The sequence below is a fragment of the Physeter macrocephalus genome, chromosome 7 (assembly GCF_002837175.3).
Source record: "Physeter macrocephalus isolate SW-GA chromosome 7, ASM283717v5, whole genome shotgun sequence".
NCBI lineage: Eukaryota > Metazoa > Chordata > Mammalia > Artiodactyla > Physeteridae > Physeter > Physeter macrocephalus.
In genome coordinates this window covers 68,625,924-68,636,474 of record NC_041220.1, presented here as the reverse complement: position 1 = coordinate 68,636,474, position 10,551 = coordinate 68,625,924, and the positions used below count along the sequence as shown (strand labels likewise).

The following is a 10,551-nucleotide window of genomic DNA, read 5'->3' as shown; positions in this document are numbered from 1 at the left end:
TGCGGAGCACAGGCCCCGGACGCGCAGGCTCAGCGGCCATGGCTCACGGGCCCAGCCGCTCCGCGGCATGTGGGATCTTCCCAGACCGGGGCACGAACCCGTGTACCCTGCATCAGCAGGCGGATTCTCAATCACTGCGCCACCAGGGAAGCCCTGCCTTGCATACATTAACTCAGTCCTTGAAACAGCCTTCTGAGCTGGGTGTGTGTTAGTTCCCCATTGCTGCTGTAACAAATGACCACAAACTCAGTGGCTTAAAACAACACAAATTTATTATCATAAAGCTTAAGAGGTCAGAAGTCCCCAAATCAAAGCATTGGCAGGACTTCATTCCTTCTGGAAGCTCTGGCAGGGGGGTGCGGGATCCATTTCCTTGTCTTTTTCCAGGTTCTATAGGCTGCCTGCATGCTCATAGCCCGTCCCTGGTATCATTCTGACCTCTGCTCCTGTTTCAGATCTCCTTTTCTGACTCTGATCCGCCTGCCTCCCTCATATAAGGAAGCCTGTGATTACGCTGGCCCACTCAGATAATCCAGGATAATCTCCCCCATCTCAAGATCCTTACCTTAATCACCTCCTACAAAGTCTCTTTTGTCATCTGAGGCAGTATATTCACAGATGCCCGTGACTAGGACGTGGGCATCTCTGAGGAGCCATTATTTTGTGTACCACGGGTACTACTATTGTTCCCATTTTACAAATGGGAAACTGACACAGGAAGAGATTAAGTAACTTGTCCAAGGTCATGCTCCACCCCCCCACCCCCCCATACGTTCCTGCCTCTCAATTGGTTCATGTTTAGAAAGCACCTGGGACAGTGCTCAGCACAGGAAGCACTATGCTGGGTTAACTCTTATTGTCTGTAATGGTTGTTAAAGGTAGACTAGACAATAACTGCTTCAGCTTTAATTCAGTGGCACCAACACCGAAGGCAGGTTGGCCCTTGGCTGGCCTAAGAGTGTCTTGTCCCCATGCATATTTGGAAGGCAGTCTGGTGTTGATGAAGAGTTTGGCATTTGGAGCAAGGAAGCCCCACTCCTCTCCCTCCAGCTGTGGGCCTGGAGCAAGCAGCCTGAGCCTCGTGGTCTTCAGATACAGGAGGAGGATACAGAGAGCTCCCAACCTAACGAGTAGCTACAGGCAAAGGTATTAATGGGGATTCTGCCAGTGGAAAAGAAACATGTTTCGTAAGCTGCTAAAACACCGTCAATCTTACCAGCATTTGCATATTTGTTGAGTAAAAGAAACACTGATTTTCGGTGCTACGCTTTGAATGAAACAAGGGAGGCTGGAAGAGGCAAAATTGCTTTGGCCTGCAAAGCTGGACACTTACCACTGCAGGTCCCCTGCTTGTTGTAAAACCCATCGCCACAGCTGCTCTCACAGCTGCCCTCTCTCAGCACTTGGAAGGGGTCTCTGCAGGCCAAGCAGTGCTTCTCTGTGGGACCCCAGCAGGCCGCACAGGACTCGTGGCAGGCTGCAGGAACAAAAGACGGTAGAAAGGAGTAGTTGCCATTTTTCTTCAAAGGCTTTAGAATTTACAAGGAGGATTTTCACTCCTTCACTATGCACATACCTGCACCACAGGAGGAAAAACACCCCTCCCCCCCAAAAAAACCCTATTTCTGTTGGCCAGAAGTACAACTTCCATAAATTACTGCTAAGAGAATTGGAACAGGAAACCAAAGGCTATTGAGTAATGGGAATCACAGGGAAGGGAATCATAATTTCTAGACAAGTATGGTCTGTCTAACGAAATCAGATGGCCCTCCATCACCTTGCCTTTTGTAACCACACAACAAAGTGTCAACTAGATAATTGCTCTTAACCTCCAACACATGGAGAATCAGTTGAGGAGGGATGCCATGTACTCTAGTCCTTGATTAGACCTTGAAACACCCGGTACTGTTCATTTCTATTGCTCTTTCCCTCCCTTTCCATCTCTCCGCCGCCCCCATCCCCATCCTTCGGTCCTTCCTCACAACTCTTAGAACTCAGCCTCTGGTTCCCCCCCAGCAGCATCTGCTCTAAACATATATCTTGAGGACTCACAAAGCCTGATCTTCTCTTCTACCTTAGGTTTCTAACTATATGTTGTTTCCAGACCAAAGTTGTTCCTTTAAGACTTGAACATTTGCCCCTCTTCCGGCATTTGATTTTTTTTTTTTTTTATTACCATTCATGCTTGCTCTTCACCTTAGCAGGTCTATAAAGAGAGGCCTCTTCTGAATGACTGAATATATTCAGATCTGGTAAACTGTCTGTATGGCTAACCCCACCCATGCTTCTGATTTTCAAAATGTTTGCTTCACAATGGAACATAACCTATTTTTCAGAGGTATTCATTCTGACCAGAATTGGCAGGGAGAATGCTTTTGCTGGTCACAAGTGACTTGGGAACTATACCTAAGTAACTTGATTAGGGATCCACTTGGAATCAGAAGAAAGGATGCCTGCATGACACGTCTCAAGATCCAATCCTCTCCTCTCAGTTCTAAACTGCACAGGAAGGCCTTTTCAGACAACTTTTCTCCTCAACAAATTCAGAGATGATCACAAATTGTGTTAAGTGCTAGGAAGAGCTCTTCGATAAACAATAACAGTAGTGGAAGTGGAAGGGACTGACTTTAGGAAGACCTAAAGGATGAGACGTGGCCAGCCAAAGGGAGAGCCAGAGAGCAGCACAAACAAAGTTCTTGAGAAGGGAAGGCGCTTGGGGGCTCAAGGAACTGGAGGCTCCTCTTGTGGCTGGACCTGGTGGACATAGCGGGGCACAGTGGGAAACAGAGGGCACAGTGGCCTGATTCATGGCTGGAGGGGTGGGCAGGTGCCCTACGAAACTTGACCTTGGAGACCATGGAAAGAAATTAGGATTTTTATCCTAACTGCAATGTGAGTCGTGAATGGGCTTAAATAGGATAGACACAAGCCCCAATTTAGATTTTTAAAAGCTCTCTCTGGATGCCATGTAGAGAGGGTTTAAGGACTTGCATGCCGGCAGGGAGATGAGTGTAGAGATGACTGCCCTGGTCCAGGTAAGAGATGACAATGGCAGGTGGAAAGCAAAGACGGACAGTTTACTTATTTATTATCTGGTTCCCTTGCTAGACCATAACGTTCATGAGGGCAGAGTCCATATCTCTTTTGTTAACTCTGCTGAGCACACTTCTGGGTGCTCTACACACTCCACTTATATTTAACACCTTATTTACAAGTGGTACATGAGAATACTGTTTGTGTTGAGATAAGCCACCAACACTACATTAAAACAAATATGTGGATGCAAAGATCCCGGTAACAAATTCCACACTGAATGCCCATGAAATGTGTCTGTCACTCGTTTATTCAACTACTCTTCCAATACTGATTACAGTCACTGTCTGAAGGGTCTATCAGTGTTAAGTGCCTCTGCCTTACTGAGGAAATGGAGTTGATTCAAAGCCATTACCTAAACAAACAAGCAAACAAACAAACAAAAGCCCAACTGCATTTCTAAGAAGACATGCCAGGCTAATCTGTCTATCAATGTTGACAGAAGCACCTACCACGAGGTGCAGGGCTAGCCTGTGGGGCTTTCCCAGCTGCCACAGGTGAGCCAGGGCCCCCCCGGGGAGTAAGTGCCGGAGGGGATGATGGGGAGTGAGGCAAAAAAGACAACAAGGGTCAGATCACTAGTATCAGGCAGGCAGGGGATTTCATCCTGTAAAAGTTTGTTTTTTTCTATAAAAGTTTTAATCAGGGCAGTGGAATTGATCAGTTTTGCTTTTTAGAGCATTTAACAGATACTCAGCTGCACTGGCGGTTAAATTAGTAAAAATACTTCCAAGCTGGTTGGTAAATGGCTGTCATCCTGTCCCCCTCCCTGATATTCTGGCCGCAGCCCTGGGAACGCTGGCAGACACCATGCTCCAACAACAAAAGGTCTGACACAGGAAAGGGTCTCGGGTCTCCCCTCCTTCCAACCGATCTGATCTGTGCCATACTGCTTGCTAAATATTTTTAATATTACCCCTGGTGCTGCCAATCAGAATGGGGGTCAAAGGATGAGCAGGATAGAGGCTACAGACTTAGGGACGGCACTCAGACCCATCACAAACTGAGCCCTACTTAGCATTTCAGCTCTACCTTCTGCTACCTCCCCCTCATCTACACCAGTTCTATGGAGCAGGGTGCTCTAAGCATGCCATGTGACTCATAAAGGGTTCTGGATGCCCCGCCCAGGGCTGACCCAGCCAGCAATGCCTCTGGCTCCTTCCACAGCCTCTGTAATCCTGTTTACACCTGAGAGGCCTTCTAAGTTGTCACTACTTCTGTGAAGCTTTGCTGAACTTGTCCAGACAAAGTCAGTCACTCCTTCCTCTATGTTCCTGCAGCACTTTCTATGTGCCTCTCATGCTATTTATCCTACTGTACTAATGATTCAGTTACAAATCAATCCCATTCAACAGAATGTAATATCCTCCAAAACAGAGGCTATGTTTTAGTCATCTTAAATGCCCAGTATTCAGATTGATGCCTGGTATAAAGTCAGTATTCATTAAATGCATGTTAAGTGAATGCACAGCAAATTTTTTTTCATTGGTTATGGAGGATTCATCCTACCAGTTTTTACCTTCTGTATGGAAACAACTAAGCATGAGGTCAGAGTCTAAAGATATGATAAGATAGATACATTCAGAGCTGTAAAATTTACCTAATAAATACTGGAGTCCAGATCTGCTTATGATGACAAATATTTATGCTGCATCTACATTGAGTACCAAATGTGATGCTGGGCCTTCTTTTTTTTCCATCTCGAATAAAAGGCATGTTCCATGGCCGGGCAGAACAGCAGAAGGGATTTTTATTTCAACACAGGACTATGCTGAGCTGTCACTTCTTTTCTTTCCATTTTTTTTTTTGAGCTGTCATTTCTTATAATAACATACTCCCACTGTGTTTTGCAATTGATTTCTAATTTCTAACACTGAACATATGCTACTGCAGATAATCTCTTCTTGCAGGCTTATTTTACATGGGGCTTTTATTACATTTGGGTTATTACGAAAAATAAAAGGTCAGTCCCTGACTTTTCACCATAATTTCTCTTAGTGATACATTTCAGCTCACCCAGGGTTCGAAGTGTATATTGCGAAAATTGCGGCAATAAGTTAAAACAGAGGACAAATAAGATAAAGCCATTGTCTTATCTCACATGCAGTAGATAATTTATTTAGGGAAGCCCCTGATTTTTCTGGAGCATGACAAGACATGCGTTGGCTTGCTGAGCAATTTACTTCAAAATGAAAAGGAATGAATTACTCTTCTTTTGGCAACTCTATACTGAAATCCTACTCTAAAAATAACAAACTTTTCATACTTGGTAATTTTGAAATAGAAGATTACTATAAAAAAAATTTAACCTGTGCTACTCGAAGAATAAAATGCAGCCCTTTTCCAAGGAAGTGTTAAAAGCTCTTCCTACGAACCACTTCTTCTTTTCCAGGAAGCATTCCCAGATCCCAGGCAATAGACACAGATTCCCATGGGCTTAGCCTTCAGTTCAAACTGATGGAGCGTCGGATCCTTGCCTTTTCCATGGTCTTTTGGAATAAGTTTCCCTTCCATTACCAGGGAATTAACAAACTTGATCATCAGGCCCTTTTAGTCATCAGTGAGGCTGTAGTTCAGATTTCCAAACTAAGTTTTCACTCGCAACTACACAAAGCAGCCCAAACTCCAGACACAAGCAAGCACATCATACACAAGGCAAATTCCTTCATTATCCATGTCGTGGCAACTGCTGTCATTCATATCTCACAAATGACTATGAACGACTTGCCAACTTTTAAAGTATTATCAGGAGACTGTGAGTAAATTTCTAACAAGAAGCTCTTGTTGGGGCTTCCCTGGTGGCTCAGTGGTTACGAGTCCGCCTGCCGATGCAGGGGACACGGGTTTGTGCCCCGGTCCGGGAAGATCCCACATGCCACAGACCAGATAGGCCCGTGAGCCATGGCTGCTGAGCCTGTGCGTCTGGAGCCTGTCCTCCGCAACGGGAGAGGCCACAACAGTGAGAGGCCCGCGTACCACAAAAAAAAAAAAAAAGAAGCTCTTGTTGGATGAAAAAAATATCTATTTAAACTCAACTTCACTGTTCCTTGCTTTCCTAATCTGTAAAGTGGGAATAATAATATTTGTTGTACTTAACTCATGGGGATATGGCGAGATGACATATTTGAGAAAGCAGAGAATGTTGTATGTGATCATATGAGTGGCACACCCTATGAGACCTAACAAATCTTGTTTCAGGTGGCATCAAAAGCAAAGCAATTATTTAGGGAGCAAACTAAAATGTAACGCAAGACAGAGGGGTAAGGATAAAAAAGACTGTGGGAAAGGAAAGTTCACTTAGAAAGGGAGTGAAGGGAAGTAACAGAATCAGCAGGGATTCTTCCAGCAGTTACATAAAGGGGCTCCAGCCTTTCCCAGAGGCCTCACACTCTAGAGCTCTTTCCTTGTAATTGCTACAAAACATCAACAAAATCCCTTTGGAAAGTGACTGAGAATAGCTCTGTGAAGCACAAGGCCAAGCCAAGATGCTGGGCAGACTATGTTCCCCTCCCCTCATAACAACCGCACCTGAGACCAAGGCTACTAGCCTAAGAAGCACAGATGCCAGACAAATCTAAAAGTGAAGTGCATCTGAGTCATCATCATTTTTTATCCTTTTACTCCCATCTGTTTCTGTCCCCTACCAGGCTGGTCTCTGCCGTCAACCTTCCTACCTGTGCCAACAGAAGCTTTTACACCTGACATTGGAATGCCTGGTCTCTACATGTTCTGAAAACTGGTACATACTTGAGGGAGTTCATAATAGAAAAATAAAAACACATGAAAAACCCACAGAGCAACTAAGCCCATGTGCCACAACTACTGAGTCTGAGCTCTAAAGCCCACAAGCCACAACTACTAAGCCCGTGTGCCACAACTACTGAAGCCCGTGCGCCTAGAGTCCGTGCTCCGCAACAAGAGAAGCCACCGCAATGAGAAGCCCGCGCACCGCAACAAAGAGCAGCCCCCGCTCGCCGCAACTAGAGAAAGCCCGCGCGCAGCAACAAAGACCCAACGCAGCCAAAAATAAAAATAAACTTATAAAAAACAACAACAACACATGAAAAACATCTTCAGCCTCATGAATAGGCGGAGATATACAAATTACACAGGACAACAGCAACTAGATGCAATGGACTGGATGTACATATAGCAATATGTATGCATCTTAATAACAGTGCTTAGTGAGGGAAACAAAGGAAAAGAATGGTTCATCCTTTGTAACAAATGTACCACTCTGGTATAGGATGTTGATAATGGGGGAGGCTGAGCATGTGTTGGGGCAGGGAATATATGGGAAATCTCTGCACTTTCCTTTTAATTTTGCTGTGAACCTAAAATGACTCTAAATTTTTTAAAAGTCTTTAAAATTTAAAAAAAAGAGGCGGAGGAGCCGTGCCCCCGGCCCCGCCAGTCCCCCGTGATACTGTTCCACAGTCGGTCAGGCCCCAAGGTGCAAGGGGTCATCGACGGGGCGGCCGAGGAAGCGCAAGAGCCTCGGGCCCGGGGTGGACCTGGTGACCTACAACACTGTACTGAGCTGGAACAGGAACGATGTGGAGCACCTGGACCGCGACCAGCGGTACCCGAGCAGCCGGAAGACGAAGTGCATGCGCAACTCCTTCAAGCACCACCAGCTTCGGACCGTGAAGTCTTTGCCATTAACCACAACCCCGACGCCAAGGTCTTTTGCAGCTCAAGCAAAAGATGGGCCTCACCAAGCGGGTCCTCCAGGTCTCGTCTCAGACGCCCAGGCCAAGTTCAGGCGCAAGCTCGTACGGCGGGAAAACACGGGTGTGGTCAAGTTGACAGAGGCGGCGCTGCAGACGGGGACGCCATAGAGGCCGGCCTCGGAGCTGTCCAAGGCCTCGCTCAGCCACTCGAGGACGCCCACCACCCTCACAGACCTGACCAGCCCCACAGTCCGTGACGTCCGTCTTAAATTCTGGGCCTGGCAACCTGGAGGACCACGAGCCTCACAGCCCCTCGCAAACGACTCTTAACCAACCTTTTCTAATGATTCTCGGCCCCTCGCCCCCGCCCCACAAGTGATTTTAAAAAATAAATTATCTTAAGTTGAATCCCAAGTGTATTTTATTTTTTTTTACAAGCATAAAATAAAGCATTTATTTGATTATGAATTACAGCTTGCCATGGTTGGGAGTCAATCACAAAAAAAATCCAAACTGAAAAAAATAAAAACAACAGAGCTTTGGAGAAATAATATAATGTAACCTACTTACTTAAAAATACAAACACAAATAAAAAAGTCCACCTAATTTTTAAAATTGTTACATTTTTGTTTGCTTCAGTTGATATAATTCCAAAAAGAAAATAATAGATAATGCAAGCCCAGTTAACATACATGCTATCTTTCAGGGATCGCCTAGAGAAAGATTTGTGGCAAAGATAATCACTAACGGTTAACTTTACTGGAAAAACTAATTTTGAAGTAGGTCACGAATTCCTCCAAAGCAGTAGATACACTTAAAAACATCCAACCCATCAACTGCAAATAGAATAACAGTGTTGATCCTGCAAAATTTTTTCACTGTCACTCTGAAGTAAACCGAGAAGAACCAGGAAAAGAGTCAGTGCCGCGAAAACTATAAATTGCTTTCAGGATTTATATTTTCCCATCTTTCTAAAAGTAGCATTTAATAAAACAAGTTACTTCTTACTCCAATTCAATCATTATGGAAGAGATAATACGAAACCCAATTTGCTATTATTTCTTTACTGAGTTTTAAGCACCTTTCAACCTTAGAATGAGAGTCTTGTTATCAGAAAAGGTATTTACCCATAAGCCCAATAAGTATTATGAATTTTTTTATTTTTGTCTTTTTTTAAACTTTTTTTCTTTTTTTTATTGTTTGGCCCAAGCAACTGGATGATGGTGCCATTTATTTATTTATTCATTTATTATTGAAGTTTTGAATTTTACTTTATTTTTTTATACAGAAGGTTCTTATTAGTTATCCATTTTATACATATTAGTGTATACATGTCAATCCCAATCTCCCAATTCATCCCATCCCCACTCCCACCACCACCATCACCCCCACCACCACCAATTTCCCCCCTTGGTGTCCATACGTTTGTTCTCTACATCTGTGTCTCTAGTTCTGCCCTGCAAACCGGTTCATCTGTACCATTTTTCTAGGTTCCACATATATGCATTAATATACGATATTTGTTTTTCTCTTTCTGACTTACTTCACTCTGTATGACAGTCTCTAGATCCATCCGCATCTCTACAAATGACTCAATTTCATTCCTTTTTATGGTGGAGTAATATTCCATTGTATATATGTACCACATCTTCTTTATCCATTCGTCTGTCAATAGGCGTTTAGGCTGCTTCCATGACCTGGCTATTGTAAATAGTGCCGCAATAAACGTTGGGGTTCATGTGTCTTTTTGAATCATGGTTTTCTCTGGGTATATGCCCAGTACTGGGATTGCTGGGTCATATAGTAATACTATTTTTAGTTTTTAAAGGAACCTCCATACTGTTCTCCATAGTGGTGTATCAGTTTACATTCCCACCAACAGTGCAAGAGGGTTCCCTTTTCTCCACACCCTCTCCAGAATTTATTTCTCCCATTCTGAGGGTTGTCTTTTCATCTTGTTTGTAGTTTCCTTTGCTTTTCAAAAGTTTTTAAGTTTCATTAGGTCCCATTTGTTTATTTTTGTTTTTATTTCCGTTACTCTAGGAGGTGGATCAAAAAAGATCTTGCTGTGATTTATGTCAAAGAGTGTTCTTCCTATGTTTTCCTCTAAGAGTTTTACAGTGTCTGATCTTACATTTAGGTCTTTAATCCATTTTGAGTTTATTTTTGTGTATGGTGTTAGGGAGTGTTCTAATTTCATTCTTTTACATGTAGCTGTCCAGTTTTCCCAGCACCACTTATTGAAGAGACTGTGTTTTCTCCATTGTATATCCTTGCCTCCTCTGTGATAGATTAGTTCACCATAGGTGCGAGGGTTTACCTCTGGGTTTTCTATCCTGTTCCATTGATCTATATTTCTGTTTTTGTGCCAATACCATACTGTATTGATTACTGTAGCTTTGTAGTATAGTCTGAAGTCAGGGAGTCTGAATCCTCCAGCTCCATTTTTTCCCCTCAAGACTGCTTTGGCCATTCGGGGTCTTTTGTGTCTTCATACAAATTTTAAGATTTTTTTTGTTCTAGTTCTGTAAAAAAATGCCATTAGTAATTTGATAGGGATTGCAATGAATCTGTAGATTGCTTTGGGTAGTATAGTCATTTTCACAATGTTATTCTTCCAATCCAAGAACAAAGTATATCTATCCATCTGTTTCTATCATTTTTAATTTCTTTCATCAGTGTCTTATAGTTTTCTGCATACAGGTCTTTTGTCTCCCTAGGTAGGTTTATTCCTAGGTATTTTATTCTTTCTGTTGCAATGGTAAATGGGAGTGTTTCCATAATT

General features: G+C 43.5%; 1 protein-coding gene across 18 annotated transcripts in view; it reads right to left on the bottom strand.

The window, feature by feature from the left end:
* The window catches only part of FRAS1 (Fraser extracellular matrix complex subunit 1), a 474,502-nt gene that overhangs the window by 216,597 nt on the left and 247,354 nt on the right, over positions 1-10,551 (bottom strand). For all 18 annotated transcript variants that reach the window (XR_003680571.1, XR_003680570.2, XR_003680569.2 and 15 more), the window contains one exon: positions 1,334-1,477. Coding sequence is in view for 15 of the 18 variants with exons in the window: in XM_024115434.2 (XP_023971202.1) it covers positions 1,334-1,477 (144 nt within the window). In the remaining 3 variants the exon portion in view is untranslated. The remainder of the gene's footprint in view (positions 1-1,333; positions 1,478-10,551) is intronic.